Source organism: Carettochelys insculpta, chromosome 1 (assembly GCF_033958435.1).
Source record: "Carettochelys insculpta isolate YL-2023 chromosome 1, ASM3395843v1, whole genome shotgun sequence".
Taxonomy (NCBI): Eukaryota; Metazoa; Chordata; order Testudines; family Carettochelyidae; genus Carettochelys; species Carettochelys insculpta.
In genome coordinates, this window is record NC_134137.1 from 237,688,899 (window position 1) to 237,710,079 (window position 21,181).

General features: G+C 43.5%; 1 protein-coding gene across 1 annotated transcript in view; it reads right to left on the reverse strand.

Moving 5' to 3' along the window:
• The window catches only part of DYRK4 (dual specificity tyrosine phosphorylation regulated kinase 4), a 69,061-nt gene that overhangs the window by 15,262 nt on the left and 32,618 nt on the right, over window positions 1-21,181 (reverse strand). Inside the window, 7 exon segments of the mRNA XM_075002864.1 lie at window positions 742-880; window positions 3,692-3,832; window positions 5,667-5,803; window positions 6,919-7,082; window positions 10,189-10,330; window positions 13,562-13,708; window positions 17,477-17,560. Of these exon segments, the coding sequence (XP_074858965.1) occupies window positions 742-880; window positions 3,692-3,832; window positions 5,667-5,803; window positions 6,919-7,082; window positions 10,189-10,330; window positions 13,562-13,708; window positions 17,477-17,560 (954 nt within the window).

A 21,181-nucleotide genomic window follows, 5' to 3' on the forward strand; every position in this document is an offset into this window, starting at 1 on the left:
GAGAGATCTGATTTCACAATCAGAGATGCATTTTTCACAGCCATGACTTTGGCAGGGTCCTACCTATTGAGATAAAACTCTCATCTCAGGTCAGCAAAACAGACCTTCAACGATATTTTCTTCCCCATAAATATGCAACTATAGGTCCATTTTGTATTTTTGATAGCAGAATCTCATCCTCAGACCTTGTCTACACAGGCAGTTCATACATAGTAAGCTAGGTCATAAATCAACAGCATGGATTGCTAGGCTTGAACTGACCACGTAGACCCCTTTTAACAATGATGCAGCAAAGCACACCACAGAACTGTATTGTACAGAAACACGGGCCACCCTATGACTTTGCACAGCAGGTTGCTGCAGTGTACATTCACATCCTTGCTTGCCGCACAGTAAGTCTCTATAAATATAAAACCAGTTGGTTACGCTACTCTCTTAGGGAATGCCTGTCTGCACTTGAAAGCAGGGTATGCTTACCAGCTTGAGTGGACAAATATATCTGGACCAGCCTCTCTGAATACAAAAACCTCACGTGTCTGTAGTCCACACAGCTATGCTTCAATTTTTAGTATATCTGCTTGAGCTAGGAACCACGCACCCAGCTCCAAGTGTAGTTATACTATTAGAGGAATGTCAGGTTCTACCTGTGGCTATTGACTTTCAAAGATCCCTTCTGTGAAAGAGAATATGTATCTTACAAGAACTATACAAGGTGGCTTATAATGAGGTGACAGTACTTACAGGTTTCAGGTCACAGTGGATAATTTTTTCCCGGTAGAGCATTTGTAAACATTTCAGCACACACTGAGTGAATCGTCGAATCAGAGACAAACTAAAACCTTGGAACTTGTTCTTTTTGATCAGCTGATACAAATTTATTCTGTGGGGCAAGACACAGAAAGACCAGAGCACTTTGGATTTATGGTGTGAATAACACATTAGAAAGCCTCTTGGGGTTCCCCCCACATGAGAGAAGGAATCACCAAGAATAAAACAACCTGTATGTTTTCCTTCTTGGGAATGTTATAGTATATATAATAAGCATAAATATCTCCTTAATCCTCCAGCTCTAATGTATGTGTTTATTTATTGAACCATGTGTCACACATCCATGGATTTTCACCATGAACAATCATGGGCTCATTGGAAGAACAAGAAATAGACAAGTTTGGCCCAGTTCTCATTCTTTTAATTGACCTTGGCACCCTCCAAAAATTCTTTTGCATGTCAGTGCCTGTAGTCAGCAGTTGAAGAGAAAGCATCCTTGATAAAAATACCTGTATGGATTCTATTTTTCTTGTACTGTCCTCATCACCTTAGTATGAGGATGAGGACCTTTCAGTAGTGCATTAAGAGGTGTGACTAACTTCTGCCATATGTGGTGTGAAAGGAGCAGGAAGGGGAAAGCAAGATCACCACTAGGCAATGCTATGGCAAGAAAGAAGGTGGGAAGAGAATACCTTTGCAATGGTACTTCTGCACTAGGGCTGATGAGCAGATTTGTAATGAAGCAGTGATAAGCTCAGTTGTGTCAGTGTGCATTGGTCATGCAAAAAAACATTTCTCCCACTTCACTCTGCACAGGCTTGTAGTCTGTGTGCTTCACTTGGAGTTATGGATTCATACAACTCAAAGCAGCCCTCTCATAAAAGTATCATGGCTTATTTTTAGCAAAAACACACCAAATTCCCCAGTATTTCCTGAAATCATGTACTGCTCCAGGGTTGCTGGAAGATCAACCCAGGTTTACTCAGCATTTTGTCCAGAATCACTCAAAACATTGTGTACAAACTTGGGTCAGCTTCCAGGTTTGCAATTAAATTTCCTTTACCTGGTTGTAGTTTTGCATTTCCCTAGTTTGCATGTATGTAATTTTTTCATTGCTGGATATCAAGAATCATGTCTCCTGTTACCACGGTATCTGAGCACTTCACAATCTAAAATTTATCTTCATAATACCAGCGCAAGATAGGCCAGGGAAGTGTTATTGTCTCAGTTTTGCAGATGGGAACTGAAGTACTGAGATGCAAAGCGACTTGTCTATGGTCATGACAGATCATTCATGAAGCTATTTTTAAGTGTCCCTGACTGCTGCTGCCTCTGCATGGTAATTGGTGAATAGCTGTGTAGACGGCTGCGAGTAAGCCCTGCTCAGGGCCTTAGCCTCAGAATTCCAGGCGGACAGGAAATTTTCCCACCAGGATTCACGAACGTTATGCAACATAACGTACACTGTAATCACGGTGGGGACATTAGTTTCAGAAAGGTCCAAACTAGGCATCTGAATCTCACTTTTACACGACCAAAGCACATTTCACCAGGATTCTGCCTTGCTGAGTCTGTGATTGAAGTTTTCCTTGCTGCAGTCCAGGGCTCTTGTGTAGGGCTTCATAAGACAAGGGAGCAGAGGGTAAACATTTCCATGTCGCCAATCTTGATTTTCCAGTCTGGGAAAAAAGTCCAATGCAGGAGTTTTCTGTACAGACCAGAATTTCTGAAGAGGTGCATGAACCCTCCCCGGCCATCTCACGTTGATGTTGATGAAATAGCATTTGTGATCTACCAATTCCTGCAAAAGCATTGGGAAGCGTTCCTTTTGGTTTACATACTGAGAGGTCAGATGGTCCAGAGCCATGATGGGGATGTGCACGCCATCTCTTGCCCCACCACAGTTTGGAAACCCCGTGGCAACAAAGCCTTCCACTATGGCCTGTACATCTCCCAGGGTCATGGTCTTCCTTAGGAGAGTTCTTGATGTTTGGGGTAGGGGAATGATGTGTCAATTAATGCAGATATTGGTAAACTAAACACCACATGGTGGCTACGTCTACATGTGCATGCTACATCGAAGTAGCTTATTTCGATGTAGCGACATTGAAATAGTCTATTTCGATGAATAACGTCTACACGTCCTCCAGGGCTGGCAACGTCGACGTTCAACTTCGATGTTGGGCAGCACCACATAGAAATAGGTGCTGCGAGGGAACGTCTACACGCCAAAGTAGCACACATTGAAATAAGGGGGCCAGGAACAGCTGCAGACAGGGTCACAGTGCGGACTCAACAGCAAGCCGCTCCCTTAAAGGGCCCCTCCCAGACACAGTTGCACTAAACAACACAAGATCCACAGAGCTGACAACTGGTTGCAGACCCTGTGCATGCAGCATGGATCCCCAGCTGCAGCAGCAGCAGCCAGAAGCCCTGGGTTAAGGGTTGCTGCACATGGTGACCATAGAGCCACGCAGGGGCTGGAGAGAGAGTGTCTCTCAGCCCCTCAGCTGATGGCCACCATGGCAGACCCCGCTATTTTGATGTTGCGAGACGCGGATTGTCTACACGTGCCCTACTTCGACGTTCAACTTCGAAGTAGGGCGCTATTCCCATCCCCTCATGGGGTTAGCGACTTCAACGTCTCGCCGCCTAACGTCGATTTTAACTTCGAAATAGCGCCCAACACGTGTAGCCGTGACGGGCGCTATTTCGAAGTTGGCGCCGCTACTTCGAAGTAGCGTGCACGTGTAGACACGGCCGGTGTCAACCAGAAAAAAAACCCACAACCAACCAACTCAAAAACCTTACAAAGTTCTAGGGTTAGCTTGTTAGTTATCTTCAAGTTATCTTCATAACATACATGTATCTGTGATCCTATATCATTTGGTCCCTAACATATGTAGAAGAATATATGCCTTACCCGAGCAGTTCAAACGAAATGCAAAAGTGATTGCGAAAGTAAAAGAATTCCTTCATATGGACAACGTTGTGAGTATTGTCTTTGTCCTTCTTCCGAAGAGCATCAAGAATCTTCACTTCTACCAAAGCTTGGTTGTGAAACCTACATGCATGGGAAAAAATCACTTGATATGGCAAGAACCTGATTCATTCAGTCTAATTCTAAAAGGATTGCAACAACCAACAAGCTCTTGTTGCAGATACAAAACAAATGACTGTCATTAAAGAATCAGTAGTTACTGGTAATTACCATAAAGGGGAATCTGAACTATAAGAGTTATCTCCTAGGGTAAGTAGAGAGAAAAATGGTGTGGTAATTACTGGCAAATGCTGACTTCATAATGCTGACCACTGTCTAGCATGATTATTTTGAACTTGGATGGCAAAACAATATAATGAAAAAATGAGTAAAGTTTTTCAAATGATACATGTTTGAGCATCAAGGATGAAATCGTCGCCCCAGTGAAATCAATGGGTATCTTTCCATTTATTTGAACAGAGCCAGGATTTCACTCCAAGTCTAGCCAGGTCTTCAGTTTTATATAGTATCTTCACAAGACACTGAGGCAAGACGAAAGCATACAATGAAAGGGCCTAATTCAGCTCCCACGGAAGATAACAACTCTCATTGATTTCAATATTGCTGGCTCAAGCCCAAAGAATTTTAGTAGTAAAATTCTCTGGACCTGATTCAACATCACTGTTTAGTAGAACAAGCCTGGTCATTAGCAAGAAGGGAGGGAAAATTTGTAGGACCATGCCATATATAGAATTTCCTGTTCTATAGCCATATACCTTCCTTCTAAGTCCATATGCTGTCTCTGGCACTGAGAAGCTAGATGCTTCATAGAAAGGTAAAGCCCCCTCCCAACCTATTTTCTACTATGCAATGTTATATCAGTCAGAAGGTTTTCTGCATATCATTCCTTCTATCACATGTTCCTCTTATTCTCCTTTCCTAAAAACTTCTATCTTTTTGCTGAACAAGCTTGCCATTCCTTTGCTATTTTCCATTATTTTTTGCACTTCTGGATTTTTTCCAGAATGAAAGTGCCAATCTATGCTGCAAAGTCTTTGCCAGTCTAGCTACACTCATTTAGCTACACAGGCAGAGCCCCAAATACAACTCAGCTTATGCATGCAAAAGGAGCACTATTATTGATATAGCAACCACCCTACCCAAATTACATAAACATACGGACCAAAGGAGTCTTTTGTCAGTAGAGCTAAATCTACATGGGGGGGGGGAGGTTTGTCAGCATCACTATGGCAATCACATGTGTTTCTTTAATGCTGCTCGTATAGCTATGCTGACAAAACTTTGTAGTGCAGACCTCATCTAAGGGCTTGTCTACCTGAAGAAAACACCTGTAATGGGTACTGTGAAACAGCTATTCTGCACTAGTTCCTTGTGTGGACACTTTTATTCCATACTACAAATGCCTTTGCGTGGATTAAGATAATTCACGAAATTGTGTTGTTAGCACAGAAAAAGAATGCCCACATGGGGAGGTGATGTGGAATAGCTATTGTACTTTAAATTCTCACCCTTTCATACTAACTTCTCCATGTAAACAAGGCCTAAGCATTGGACAACTCTATAACAAAACTATTTGGGAGACCAATACTGGAACAGAATTCCATTTAGAAGTGTTACGAATTGGGATACAGCAGGAATTGTGGGGGATGCAGCAGGTCAGTATGTCTGTGAAGACGTAGTGGTCTTCCAATTTTATTGCCAACAAACTCATGCAAAATTTTTACAAGTGCATATATAAAATTGAATAAGCAAGTGTTCCATTTCTTACAGCATATGGAGATCATTATGTCTGAATTATCCATAATAAAGCAGGGGCTAATTACGCTCATGAATAGAATAGACTAGTATCAGCATATCAAGCATCTCTTTGACCTCTTGAAGTTATGCCATGCCATACCTTTTCTTGTTCCTTATTATTTTCACTGCTACTAGTTCATTGGTTTTATGATCCAAACATTTTGCTACTTGTCCAAATGACCCTTTTCCAATGACCTCCAGCACTTCATAGCGGTATGCAATATGGTCATGTAGGACCTGCAGTAGACAAGAAAACAAAATGCGAAGTTTTAGTGGAGATTGGTGTCTGTTTGTGAATTTATGGCTCATAAAATTGGTGGACTGGCAAAACCTGATGTCATATGCCCACAAGATAAGTTGAGAGGCCAAAGAATTGCAGTTTCCGATGTGGCACAGACATCTTGGGTGCATCTACACTAGCCAGCTCTTTTGAAGTAGCTGCCACAACGTCAAAATGGTACCCATCGCGTCTACCATGCCGTGCGCTATTTCAACATTGAAATTGACGTTAGGCAGTAAGACGTCAAAATTGCTATTCCTATCTGGAGATGGGAATAGCGCCCTACTTCGATGTTCAATGTCGAAGCAGGGCGTGTGTAGATGACCTGTGTCCCACTACATCAAAATAGCGGGGTCCTGCATGGCAGCCATCAGCTGAGGGGTTGAGAGATGCTCTGTCCAGCCCCTGCAGGGCTCTATGTCTAGCTGCATGTGGCAGCCCTTAGCCCAGGGCTTGTGGCTGCTGCTGCTGCTGCTGCAGCTGGGGGTCCATGCTGTGTGCTCAGGGTCCGCAACAGGTTGTTGGCTCTGTGGACCTCGTGCTGTGCAGGCCGAGCGTGTCTGGGAGGGGCCCTTTAAGGGAGTGGCTTGCTCTTGCCCCAGAAGGGCTAGTACAGCCTGTGACCCCGTCTGCAGGCTTTGCTGGCCCCTTATTTCGACGGAGAGCGCTTGTGTGTGTGGACGCTCCGCATTTCCTTCCAGGGCGGCTCCTTTCGACATTCCCCATCGCTGCTTCGACGTTGAATGTCAATGGCACCAGCCCTGGAGGACGTGTAGATGATACGCGTTGAAGTAGCCTATTTCGATGTTCTTACTTCGAAATAGGCTACTTTGATGTAGTGTGCTAGTGTAGATGTAGCCCTTGTGTCAAGGGAAGGTGAGTCTCCATTCAGAACTTCTCTTTTCAAATTCAGACAGGTTGTCTATAGTGATGCGCTTGCAATGTGGACATTAAATTGCTAACAAGTCATCTGAGATCATCCTTTATCTCCTACAGACTAGCTTAGCAGTGGACAGGTTGTCACTATAAATACTGTTGCACAGAATACCAGTACTATGATCTGTCCCCTTACCTTTATGTAAGTGCCATGTTCGTCATCATAACAATTATTATTCTGTGTTTCAGGTAACCCTTCAATCTTTTCAGCTTCCAGCCCAAGAAACCACAGCTCTTCATAGTTTAGAATTTCTTCGTGCTCATACACTGTTAACTTATTTCTAAAATATTTCAAGGCTTCTAAATTGAAAAAAAAATCCACAGTGAAAATGTGGAACACTTTGATCAAGCAGTTCAACTGTAATTTATACACTGAAAGTTGTCTTTAAACGTAAAGTGCTTAATTTGTTATTTTTATTCTCCTCCTCAACTGTCTTTTTTTTACTCTGCCCTGCTGTGTGACACTTCACACATCATTTATTCTCTTAAGCTAAGGCTACACGTGGCCAAAACCACACTTGAAATAGCGGGGGTATTTCGAGCACGTTATTTCATTCCTGCTATCCCTGGTTGTCAGAGGGATAGGGGGAAGTTTGAAGTAGCCTTTTATTTCAAACTCCAGTGCTGTGCACCCAGCACCGAGTTCAAAATAAGTTCCCCCCAAAATAACTCACACAATTTGCACAATGCAATGAAAGTTATTTTGAGATAGGGCTACAGTGTAGCCCTGGCTCAGGGGTTGGCAACCTGTGGCTGTGGAGGTGCGTGCGTCTCTTTAACAAGTCATTTGTGGCTCCAGACACTGATGCTGCTGGCTCCTCTGTGGCTTTTATGAGCCCCCCCCAGGCAAGAGCTGCCTGGGGAAGGCCTGGCCACAGTGCTGCCTCAGGTAGGCTCCTTGCTCCACTGGCAGGTTGCTAAGCCCGGGCTGTGAGAGAAGTCCGGAGGGTACGTGCTCCCGAGCTGCATATGGCTCTTTGAGTAATCAGATGCTCTGAGCTGCGGGAGTGCTATGTGCCACTCTGTGCATGAGTCCTTCCCGAGTGCTTCAAAGGAGAAGTGCGTAGCAGTGTCTATGGCATTGGTGGCTCTGGAGAGACAGCTACATTGGATTACAGTGGGGGAGGGGGTCGAGAAAGGGCTGGCAGTGCCTGGCTCTGGAGAAGGGGAGAGGGAACTGAGTTAAAGCAGGGGATTGGGCTGCTTATAAATTTTTTTTAAAGGGTACTTTATAAAAAAAAAGGTTGAGAAACCCTGGTGCGGAAGGTTGATGTGAACATTGCTCCTTCCCAGTTAATTAAGAGCCTATTCCCAGCCACAGCATTTTCCTTTTCCTCCTTTGCTCTCCAACCCAGGGTTGAAAGAAACTTAAAGTTTTTAATTGGTACAAATCGTTGTGTGTGCGCTGTTCTTAAAACAGCCATTACCAAAAGTTCAGTCTGACATTACTTATTAAGGATGTCTCGTATTCATGGGCATTGAGGCTCTTGAAGGATTGATTTTGGAACTGAATTTGAAAAAATGGCTCTTCTCGCTATTTTGCTTGCAGATATGAGCCATACGCTAAAGAATATCTAAAAAAAAGCATCTATCATAGTGGTCCTTAGGCCTGTTTACCATAACAGATCAATGTAGTTCAGTGGTTTTAGCATTGGCCTTGTAATCCCAGTGTTGTGAGCTCAATCATCGAGGAGGCTATTTAGGGGGTCTGGGACAAATAGATTAAAAAATAAAATCTGTCACTGATGGTTCTTGGGCCCGCTGGAATGTGGGATCTGATGAGCTCTAGAGGTCCCTCTCAGCTCTATGAGATATGTATGTCTTCATCTGTATGTTTAAAGTCAGATGTGCTCACCTCCTAAAATTAGCTTAATGCTTCCAGCCCAACAGCCGTTCATCTCTCAGGCAAAGGTCTCAGAAAACAAATGGACTTAGTCCTGACAGTGGCTCAACTTAGCATTAGTCCTCTACTGCTAATGCAGGATCTCTGGTGAGCTGTCAAATCAGTGAGCTGGTTTAGATGACTTAATTTTGCCTGGATATTGGTCTGAAGCCAGCCCTATTAGTTAAAGTAAAACCTCTCAGCTCTGAGGAACCCAGATTTGTTCCGGTCACCAAAGTGTCACAGTGTGTCCCTGTGTCAAGTCACTTCTTCAGCAAGTCCAACCTTAGAGAAAGCAAAAGGTCAAAGACTATGCAGCTTAGTTTTTCTAAAAGGGAATACAGCTTCAGATTTTTCTATGGACAGGTGCACATGGAATTATTCTGTAAGGAGGTTGAATTTCTCCTTGAAAGAACGTGGCAATTTTAGTTCCAAATGTCTCTTTTGTTTAGGTGCCACGTATGGCAGACTTCCTGAACATGAAGCGATCCGAATGTCAAAGCTGAATCTGTCCTTCTGATCAGAAGGGAGAATTTACTCCTAGTCATCAGATCCTGGACAATTGTTTTTTGTTTACGGCTATTTGTACATTTTTAATTATTTCAATTATTGTCTAGTAGTATCTACACACTGTTCATATAATGATGGCTCAGCAGTGAGTTTAGTTTGATGTGGGGATATATTTACTCTATTCTCTTACTTTCAATCAATGTTCATTGATTTACAGAAGAATAATGCCAGGTCTTTCTGCTACTCCTTGGTTAAGAGGAATATTTTTGCAAAGAAAGGAGACTAGCAATTACAGCTAGGTGATTTTTTTCTTTTTGGTAAATAGGTTGTTTACCATAAAATGCATTTGTCACTCAGACAGAATTATTTGAAATCTTGTGTGTATTTAGTGAATGATTTTAGCAAAATAAAAATGTAAAATATATTTTTAGAACGAGTTGGCAGTGATTGTTTTGACATTTTCAAAATGAAACATTTTAAAGCTTTTCATTTTGAAATGACATTCCTCTTGGAAATATAGCTGGATTTGTTTAAGAAACATTAATGGGTAATGAACACCTGGAATAAATAATGAAGTGAAACAACAGGAAAAACCCTGTTCATTTTGTTCAATACAATTCTAGCCCATGAGAGACCCTGGGCAAAAACTCAGAGAGGCTGTACTGACCTGTAGCTCACACTGCCATGGTTACATTTCTATTTTTAGTGTGTTCAATGAGAGCAGTGCAAACACAACCCCAGCTCCAAGTGTCAGCTTACCCTTACTGACTTGCCTATGGTCACACCACAGGGTCATACATCCTTTTGTCCCTTACGTATTGCATGTGTCTACTTCTTCCACAATTTTGCATAAGACAACTGTTAAATGATAATTAAAAATTCCTCTAACACATCCCTTCCTTCACACCGCCAAGAAAGACATTTTGGTGAACACTGACAGCAGGTCCCCTTCTCAGGGCGTTCTGTGTGTTACATCATTCCCTCCGACACACACGATTTTTGCTCAGACTGTACCTGGAGCTGTCAGTGGCAGCTTGAGACTGGTGTTGATTTCTTCTATTTCTGACTTATTGGGCTGGACTCTGGTAGTACTTTCAGGCAGGTTTTCTGCAAGGTTAAATCGGGAAAAATGGGGCTGACCTCGGGATCTGTTTTCCTGCCAAACAACAAAGATTTTCATTTTATTTTTTTGTATTTGAACTCATTCCCCACTCATCCCTGCCATTACAGAAAAAACTGCTGACGGCAGCCTGTGATGGAGTGGGGGGGTGCATGGGTGAGACTCAGGCTGGATGTGTGTGAGACAAGCAGAGCAGCTCTCAGCGGTTAAGGATGACCCTGGGGCTATAACCTGGGCTGGCAGGTAACACCTCTGCCCTGAACAAAGAGGAGGGAGGACCCGAGCGGCTTTGAATCAGAAGCAGCAGTTAGAGGCTGGAGGGGAGAGGGAGCTGGAAGGCAGCCAGCCTGGCCGGGGGGGAAACTACACTCCAGAGGGGCACCCCTCGGGCTCCTCTCTTCAGGACGGGTTGGAATGACTGCCTCTGACTGCTGCGCTGACTCTTCTGTAAGAAACCGGGCCTCTGTCACCTAATAAACTTCCTGTTCTACCTGCTGAGTGAGAGTCACTCCTGCCTGCGGACGGGGTACAGTGCATGGGGACCCCTGAACCCCATCACACAGCCCACTCAGAAGTAAGTTCTGGAGGCTTTGCACTTTTTTTTATCAATGTCAAAGTTAATATAACGCTCAAAGGAGGCCTGGAAGCCTTGAGACCCTAGTCCTCTATTTATCCACAAAACAGGTACTTCAGGGGCAACAACAGTGGAAACTTCCCTGACAATGTGCCTTCATTCTGACTTGGAGAGAGACACTTTTAGAGGAAAAGGGGTAATTCAGTTTCCAGGTCTATTCAGTATATAGGGTGCAGCTGCTGTGAACTGTCATAGCTTCACTGACGTCAATTAAGCTATGACAGTTTTGGAAGTTGAGGATCTGGTCCTGAGGAGATATTCAAGATGTTGGGAGGGATAGTTCAGTGGTTTCCTCATTGGCCTGTTAAACCCAGGGCTGTGAGTCCAATCCTTGAGGGGGCCATTTAGGGATCTAGAGTAAATAGGTTTAAGTCAATGAAAGGGGTGGTGCTTGGTCCTGCCAAGAGAGCAGGGGACTGGACTCAATAACCTCCTGAGGTCCCTTCCAGCTCTATGAGATGTATATGCCCACATATATTATATGTTCCATTTCTGACTTCTGTGATTCCAGGAGCCAAAGGGCACCTCTTCAGCTCTAAGCTTGAGCAAAAAGGTTTAGAAAAAAACCAGAAGAAAACTGATTTGAACCTCCATCCTAATGGGGCCCTGATTTACCAAAGCACTTAAAGGTTGATGGCACACTGGGAGCTTTATACCCCTGTAGAATTTCTAAGCCTTGCTTCAGAAGGGAGCCTGGTAGGGCTGCTGATGGTGGGGGCAGAAGGGCTAGCTGGCCCAGGGTCCAGCATTTCAAAGGGACTCAAAGCTCTGGCTGCTGCCAAAGTAGTAGTGGCAGCAGCTGGAGTGCCAAGGCTCCTTGAAGTGCTGCGGCAGTGCTGCTGTGCCACTCTGAGGGGCAGATGGGGAGGACAGTGACACAATATGAGCAGCAGTAAGAACTGACAGCTCTAGGCACTGCCCCTTCCACCCTTGACCCGGCCCCTTCTGGGGGTACAGAACTAGTCCCCCCCAGCCCCACTTTGCCCCAGGGCCTGCAGTGGCTGTCAGCCCCGCTGGAGTCTGATGCCTATGCATCTTCTTATAACACTGGCTTTTAGGTTTTTTTCTTAAAAGACCATCTCCCCAAAACCTTAGGTTAACAAATTAACCTGTGCACAGAAGGTGCCAAAAAAGAGACTGTAAATTCATAGAGTTGAAAGTCAAGCACTGACTGCAGTGGGACTCGAGCACATGTTGATATATGAACCGTTGGCTGCATCAGGCCACAGAATTTATTCTTTTTGATACTTCAAAGCATTTCAGGCAAGCAGCTGCTCTACCCCATTCTGTGTGCTGTTCCGTGCCCTCGAGTTCCACCCAACCCTTACACACACCTTTTGAACCAGGTAATCCATGGCAGTGGGCTGAGTAACCATTGCCTGGCAAGCTGCTTTGTAAAACTTGCATTTTCCCATCATTCCAGGGCATCACAGGCAAAATGCATTCTGGGGTAATTCTGATTCAGATCTGAAAATAGACCTTAACAGGGCTCAGCAGAACCTGCCAGATCTGCTGAGGCTCCACCATAGATTTGATATAGTAGCATCACAGATAGGAAGGAAAAAGGATCGACATTGTGGAGATCAGCAATGTCTGTGACCACTTTTAGATAACAGATCTGATTTACTGAAAATAAAAAAGAGAGACAAGACTTCAGAGAGCAGGTATCAAAGGAGGACAGGGGAGTTAGGAAAAATCAGGAAGAGAGAAGGAACTGATTGGATTTTTAAATGCCTACATTTGAGAAGACTTCAAGAGGTTGACGTAACTTTAGGTATTCATCAGAACTTACGGAGCGATCTCAAATTAACTGCTACACCTTTTAGTTATTCACCCATCTCTAATTCTTTTTTTAAATGGAACTGTTCTAATGAAAATGGAAACTTTTTTAAAACCCCCCTCAATAAATTATATTTACATACACACATTCAAACATCTACAGAGCTCACTAATTAGATTCACTAAAATGTAATACCTTTATGAGGAACAAATTGGTTAACACCAGACTAAAGTGTCCAACAATCAGACACACAAAGGCTACATCTACACTTGTGCTGGGCATGGTAGTCAGAGTGATGGGAGATTACTCATGAAGTGCTGCAGTGAATATGCAGCACTTCATTAGGCTAATTCTCCCCCACGGCAACTTCAAAGTGTCAGATATCAAAGTGCCAGCATGCCATGTAGCCACAGGCACTTCGAAGTGCCCGCAGTACTTCAAAGTGCCTTTACTCCCGAGATTTTGAGAAGTAAAGGCACTTCAAAGCAGTGCAGGCACTTCAAAGTGCCCGCGGCTACATGGCACGCTGGCACTTCGAAGTCTGACACTTTGAAGTTGCCATGGAGGAGAATTAGCCTGATGAAGTGCTGCATATGCATAGTAATCTCCCATCACCCTGATTACCATACCCCCTATAAAGAAGGGCGCAAGTGTAGACATAGCCGGAGTGGGCGAAGTAATATCTTCAGGACCTGAAGAAGAGTTCTGTGTGGCTCAAAAGCTTGTTTTTCTCACCAGCAGAAACTGGTCCAATAAAAGATATTACCTCAACCACCTTGTCTCGCTCATATCCTGAGACAGACATGGTTGCAACGACACACTGCATAAAGCAACGAGGTGTCCTTTAGCTCACCTGAAGCAATGGGTGCACATTCTGCAAGTTCTTTGTTATATGAGGAAGGCTGCTGTCTTGTGGATGAGGTCTGGCAGCATTTACAACAAATTTCTGCTTTGTTTGGCCTTCCAGATGAGGGAGTGAACTAACACTGCTATTGAATTTCTAAAGTCAAATAAATAAAAATTACATGGCAAACTAGCAAACACTTTAAAAAAGCTTCATTTGAAGGAGTAACTACAATAGCTTTTCTATGCTTTTAAAACTGATTTGTTGACATGTAAAATGTACGAGAACACAATTGTTAATAGATGAAGAGATATATTAAAGCAGCAGCCATAGCTTCCACTATAAGTTCATGGCATGTGTTCTCTTAGAACTACTTAGTTTTATTTTCTTGCAATGTATTTTTTTTTACTTTATTTTCTGTGTTGAAATTTTGCTACATGTAGGCTGTGTCTAGACTAGCCCCGAACTTGGAAGGACGCATGGTAATTAGGGTGTCGGGAGATTACTAATGAAGTGCTGTGGTGCATATGCAGCACTTCATTAGTCAAAATCTCCCCCACGGCAATTCAAAGCATGAAACTTCGAAGTGCTGGCTTGTGTGTAGCCGCGGGTCAGCCGCAGGTACTTTGAAGTGCCCGCACTCCTTCAAAGTCCCTTTACTCCTCAAAATTTTGCAAGAGTTCACGCTGCGAAGTTGCTGCAGGGGAGAATTTGACTAATGAAGTGCTGCCTATGCACCGCAGCACTTCATTAGCAATCTCCCAACACCCTAATTACCATGCCCACTTCAAAGTTTGGGGCTAGTCTAGACACAGCCATCCTCAGCCCCAAGATCATGTTTGTCTAGAAAACTGGAGCAAAATTCATTTAGCAATTTCTGAGTTAAAGAAAAAAAAAAAGTCCTGGCTCTAACCACCAGGAGGGAGAGAGGAGGTTTAGGGGAGAAGAGAGTGAGAGACAGAGAGAGAGAGACAGAAATGGAGACAGAGGGAACACATGCACATTAGGATATGAGAATGTGTCTATTATACTTCAGTGGTTAAAGCATTTACCGGGGAGGTGGGAGGATCTAGCCTCCCCACTCAAACGTCTCTTTCATTATTTGTCCAGAGTGCACTCTCTTCAACAGGAAAGACTGAGGGAGCCAAACATTAGGCTATCCCAGTGACTGGAGTAACCACTCAATATCTGGCTCATCTCTGTTCATATTCCCAGTTTTATGTGAACTCGCCTGAGGAGCCTGAGCCAATAGACAGCCTAGGAGAATACTTACAGGATTGAATCCCATATGCAACTCAAACAGTTGAATGCCTATTTTCCCCTACTGTGGGAATTGCTATGAGTTTTAGGTGGAAGATGGATGTCTGGAATCCCAGAAGGTGGCAGCAGAGCAAATGTTCAGCAGCCAAAATATAGGCATGTAATGTTATTGGATTGTAATATGAATGTACTAATAATTGGTATATGTTTGTACCAAATCTTGGACAGAGTGGGCCAAGTACAATGTCTATGAAAAGCTTATGATTTACTGATTCTGCTTATATGATTCAAATGTGTGTGTCATTTTTGTATTTGAAGATATCAGCATTGGCTATTGCTTCTGGGAGACACCAGCAGGAGGCTGGGTCAGTCTATTGTAAAAGGACTATTTGTTAAGTGAATATAAGTACTTGACTGACAATGCTCCTTGGATGGTACCAGTCACATCTGATGAGATCTTCTATGAGCATTCAGTTCAGCATGGCAGCAATGGCCGCTGCCTAAAAAGGACTAAGTCATGTATAGACAAGTAACTTTCTCATGTGACAAACTTCGGGTATATCTCTACTTACCAGAAGATTGAGCTGGTCAGGGTTCATCTTCTGGGGATTAATGTCACATGCGTAGTGGGGACATGTGAAATTGAACTATCAGGGCTTGACAGTCAACCCTTTGCTCCTCATTATCATGAGGAGTAAGGGAAGTTGACATGTGAGTTTCTCCCTTTAACCTCCCTCTGGGAGGATGGCCAGATAAGTCACTTCTAGATACATCAATTCCAGCTACACAATTGTCACAGCTACAATTGTGTATCTAAGGTTGGTTTTCAGGTCTAGTGTGGACCAGGCCTCCATCTTGGAACATATATTACACAGTGAGAACAATGGTAGTCCCTGTACATGGTTGACATTATAAAAAGGGCCCTGGAGGTTCTTCCATTTGTCTTCAATCCAGCTCATATCTCTGGAGCATCTTTGCTATGAACTGAAGCTTGAAAGGACTGATGACCTATCCTAACAGCGGACATATTCTAGAGGCTTGATTTAAGACAGCAGATTATTCCACCTCTGCTAAAAGCCTGTGCCAATAACTTTGCAATTGGTATATGTATTTGATTCCTTTAACAGCTTTCTTTCTTTCAATAAATAAATCAATCTTTAGATGTTAACTTCTAACAGATTGGCTAACAGTGTATTTTTGGGTACGGCCTGAATTATATATTAACCTGGGAATGTGGCAGATCCTTTGGGTCCTTTTACTTGATTTGATGAGATTGGTTTCCATAGCTTCTCATCTGTACAGAGTGTGGTATTGATGGTGACATGGGAAAACTAGAGTGTCTGAAGGGAATTGCTTGTATGACTTTTTGCTAGCCAGTGTGGTGAAAGAAGTGCTCTTCGTGACTAGTGTGGTGTTGCTTATAGAAGAGGACTCCCAGGGTACATCTTCACTAAGTGGAAGATAGATGCTGCCACAGTCAGTCTTATGGAATTCAATTTAGTGCATCTGGTAGGAACACAATCAAATCCACAGGGTGCTCCCACTGGCACCGATACTCCTGCTCCTTGTGAGCAGTAACGGATGTCAACCTGAGTGTTCACTTGTGTCAACCTTCCACAGTGGAGGCAGCATGGAAGCTTGGATCAAGGTACGTCGACTCCAGCTGCATATTTAACATAGCTGGAGTTGAGTACCTTAATTTGATCTTTCACATGAGTGTAGACTTGCCTCCAGTCTTGGGCTGTAAGTAGCCCTGACTCTAAGCAGTTCACCCTGATTTGATCCTCTCAGCAGTGGCCCAAGATACCTCATGTATTACAATGCACGGAGTGTGCGTAAGTGCTTACAGGAGTTCATGAGAATTTTGGGTATCACAGTGGAACCTAATACTGGGATTTCAGTGCCTAAAAAGGACTTAGGTGCCTAACAACTTTTATACATCAACATCTAGGCCCTTTTGTTATTGCATCACAAGAGCTCTAAACTCAGTTATTGATATCTGTGCAGCAATAACTTCTGTGGCTAGTAAAGACTACCACATTTGATATCCAAGTGCTTTGCATCCCTTCTATTATCTAAGTTTTCAGCACTGAAAACTTCTTCTTGTAGGTAGATTTCAGTGCTAAAATAAGCTCAGATCCTGTAAGAAATTGCCTCTGTGCTATCAGTTGCTGGAGCAGGACTATAGATTCTGCAATGAAATTTGTATGCTCCTGTAGAATGTCAAAGCCCTGAAGGAGGGAATCTTGTTCCAATGGAGCTTATAACTATGAGGGGGTTTTCCTGTATTTTCTTATAAAAAACAATGCAAGCTCCATAAATGGCTAAGTTGTCTCTTTCACAGGAACTATGACGGAAGAGAATGGAAAATCCCAAAGTAGAAACTCATGGAGTTACCCATGAGAACATCCCAGGGGAGGGCAGGAGTGTTTGTCCCTCAGTGCGCAGCAGGCAGACCTCAAAATAACACTGAATGACTAGTGAGAGCACAAATGTGCTAGACACTCCCTCAGCTGCAAAGGAAAGGAAGGTGGGGAGCAAAAGGAATATTCCTGTCCCCCACTGCTTGTGGAATCCCATCTGCTTAGATTTTTTGTATGTGAGGTGTTCTCCTGGACAACAAGCAGCTGAATGTTCTTTAATGTTGGTGGAAGATTGACATACCTGGTGGAAGACTCTGCTGGATCCCAGACAATTGTTCTCTTGAGCTGGCAGTTGAGACTGAGATAATGAATCTACTTGAGAAGACTGAAAAAGATTATTTGAAATTGTGTTCAATAAAAAGATTCTGAAAGGTTATGTTACAGTATTTTTAGTATCGTCAGCACAAGTAGCAATTTAATCCACAATAATAATACAAGGAGATGCATCTCTCCATTTATTCAGAATTATAAAATATCTTTCAGAAAATGGCACAGCCATTCAGATTAAGACTCACTGCTGTTAAAAATATAGCTCTGGAAGGTAGAAAGCAGCAAATAGTTTTTCATATACTGATGGGACTTTCACCTATCTTTGTAACAAAACAACATTAGATACTTTTGTTGAAAACATCTGTGTAACAACAGAAGTCAAATGTTGGTCAGATTCTGCCATTGGTTACACTGATGTAAAGCAGGACTCATTCTTTTGATAGAAGTAGAGCTTCTCGTGTAAATGAGGCAAGTTTCTGTCCCATGGCCTCCCTGTGATGGAAAGCCTATGAAAACTGGAAATGCAGCGACAACATGCCTCTTACTGGATTCAGCTATAACTTATGTCCATCTGGGCGGCTGATGCCAGGAGAGGGGCAGCCGAATCATTCCCTTTATACTATCTCCTTCCTTCTCCTCTCTCTTAAAAACTTTCTGCTATCTTTCTCTTCATTTTGTGTAACGGCAGGTTGATCCCATGTGACAGAAGTGAGACAGGGAATCTGAATACATGTTTATAGGCTGAATCCCCAATTTCCACTTGTCCCTGCTTGCACAAGGGCACCTTCTTCATACACATATTTTTCATTTGTGTGTCCAAGAAATAGGTGCAACCTTCCCTCAGCTCCACACAAAACACTCAGATTGCTGCACACTCAGTGAAATTATCTCGGGGGGAAAAGGAGAAAACAACCCAAGGAAATGACCTTTGTGCAAGCTCAGTGAGGGGGTCACAGACAGCAGTTGCAGCAGCTGGAGCTCCAGGCCCCTTTGAAGTGCTGGTAGTGCTGCTCTGCCACTCTGTGCAGCTGTGAGGGGCTCAACACTGAGGTCCCGGTGGCACTAAGGCCAACTGCCGTGGCCCAACCCCTTCTATCCTCAGCTCTGTCCCTTCCAGGGGCAAAAAGCCAGGCCTCCTCCCACTTTGCCTAGGGCCCACAGTGGCTGTCAGCTCCACTGCCTTTGTGTGGTGGTGCTACATAGGAAGGGGAGGAATGGAATCCACCAGATGGGCTTAAATGGGATCCATGCACCTCAGCCCCTCCCCTGCCCACCCTCCACCTGCAAACCATTGATTATTTGCCAACAGCAGACTCATCAACCACATCCCTGCTCTTGTCCCAGCTTTCTCCTCTTGCTCGGATCTTACAGTCACTTCTCTCCCCACGGAGAAGATAAGAGAATGAACATCGCGTGGGATTAACATGACATATACATAATGAAGTGAAAGAAGATAGTGCTATGTGGATATAAATTTCAAAGGCCAAAGAGGTTAAAGGTGTTCATGGATTTTCACTGGTAATATTACACATTGATAGAAGATTCTGGATAAGATTAAATAGACCATGGCTTTACTTGATTATTTAGCAAACTCCTGAAGGCATCTGCTCATATTGAAAGTTTATTGATTAAATACATCCACACAAACCCAGAAGAAATTAAAACAAGCATTTATACTGACACTGCAATTGAGTGATTATGTAAAACAAACCTCAGATGTTATTAAAGGCTCTTTTCTTTTGGACGTAAAGTGTCAGAGTCTCTGGCTGGGGCTACACGGAGATCTCCTGCTGGCAGCTTCATGCTAATGAGCAGTCTCGCAATTGCAAATGGCTAATCATTAGCACATTCCCACAGCTCATTATTATAGCTGCGTGAAATCTCACTGCCAGCAGAGGGTGCTGCCGACAGTAAATAGGCCATGTAGACGTGCCTCTGCTGGCAAATATCCCCTCTAGCACCAGCCCCATATGCCTGAAAAAAGAGGAATAAGATTTTTTCCTCAAGTAGGTTGATACTTTTTGTGTCTTTGTCCTTAAGGGTACTCTTGTTTGCTTTATAATTGTCTTTTACTGCTGAAATGACTGAAAAGCCTATGTTGGGATGGTCACAGATGTACTTGAGCCCTGAGGGACCTGGTACTTCTCTCTACCCATTCTGTACTTAGTGTTATCATGGCTGGCATCTGCCACAGGCTCTCATCTGCATCAAGGAGCCCTTCATTTATAAGGAGCATAATTATAGTTAGATCAAGAGCTGTCAGAGTGCCAAACAACTTATAAGATTTCTCTGATATGACCCGTGCCTTTATGTCCAGAGTTTCAGAAATTCTGTTAAATAAGAACATAAGAACGGCCATACTGGGTCAGACCAAAGGTCCATCGAGCTCAGTAGCCTGTCTGCTGACAGTCGCCAGTGCCAAGTGCCCCAGAGGGGGTGGACCGAATACAATAATCAAGCGATTTGTCTCCTGCCATCCATCTCCAGCCCCTGACAATCAGAGGCCAGGGACACCATTCCTACCCTTGGCTAATAGTCTTTTATGGACCTCACCTCCATGAATTTATCTAGCTCTTTCTTAAATTCTGTTATAGGCCTAGCCTTCACAGTCTCCTCTGGCAAGGAGTTCCACAGGTTAACTATGCACTGAGTGAAGAAGAACTTTCTTTTATTAGTGTTAAACCTCCTACCCATTAATTTCATTTGGTGTCCTCTAGTTCTTGTATTATGGGCACAAGTAAATAACTTCTCCTTATTCACTCTCTCCACACCTATCATAATTTTATATACCTCTATCATGTCCCCCCTCAGCCTCCTCTTTTCTAAACTGAAAAGTCCCGATCTTTTTAGCCTCTCCTCATATGGGACCTGTTCCAAGCCCCTAATCATTCTAGTTGTCATTTTCTGAACCTTTTAAATACACCTTGGAATGCTCAAAATAACCTCATGCTGATCTCAGGGCCAAGGACACTGCCTTGTGTGGTAATAAAGAGAAAAGGCCTTTGGTAGTGAAAGATGACGTTGTTCTGCCTCCAGATCTAGCTCTTCCTGCTAGTCTAGCATAGGCAGTCTGACCAGAGAAACTGGTGGGGAAAGCCATCTCCTCCTCTTCCTTAAATGCAGTATCAAAAGTCTCCTAGAGTCCTGTAAGACTGGAGGATAAGGTCATGGAGGATTAGCCTGGATGAATAGGAATGGTGTCTGTAGGCTCTATTTATCGGAAGCTGGAAATGGATAACAGGAGGGATCACTTGATGATTACCTGGTCTGTTCTTTGGGGGATCTGGCATTGGCCGCTGTCAGTAGACAGGGCACTGGACTAGGTGGACCTTTGGTCTGACCCAGTATGGCTATTCTTATAGGTACATATGATTCTATATTTCATTTTAAGTTGTTTCAAAACAGACTGTTTAAGTCCTAACCCTTATTTAGCCCCATTTACTTGAGGTGTTTTAAGCATATTGCAAAAACAAACAAGCAAACAAAATACCTACTAAATCACCACAATGAAGTGGGTTAATATCTTCTTCTTCTACAGATGGAGAAATTAAGGCACACAAGGGTCTGGTGCTTGCACAAGGCCACACAGCAATTCCACTGGAAGAGCCAGGGTTTGAATTTGGTGTTCTTGAAAGTAAGATAGCGTGCTCATCAGCTATTAGTTAGTACTGGCACT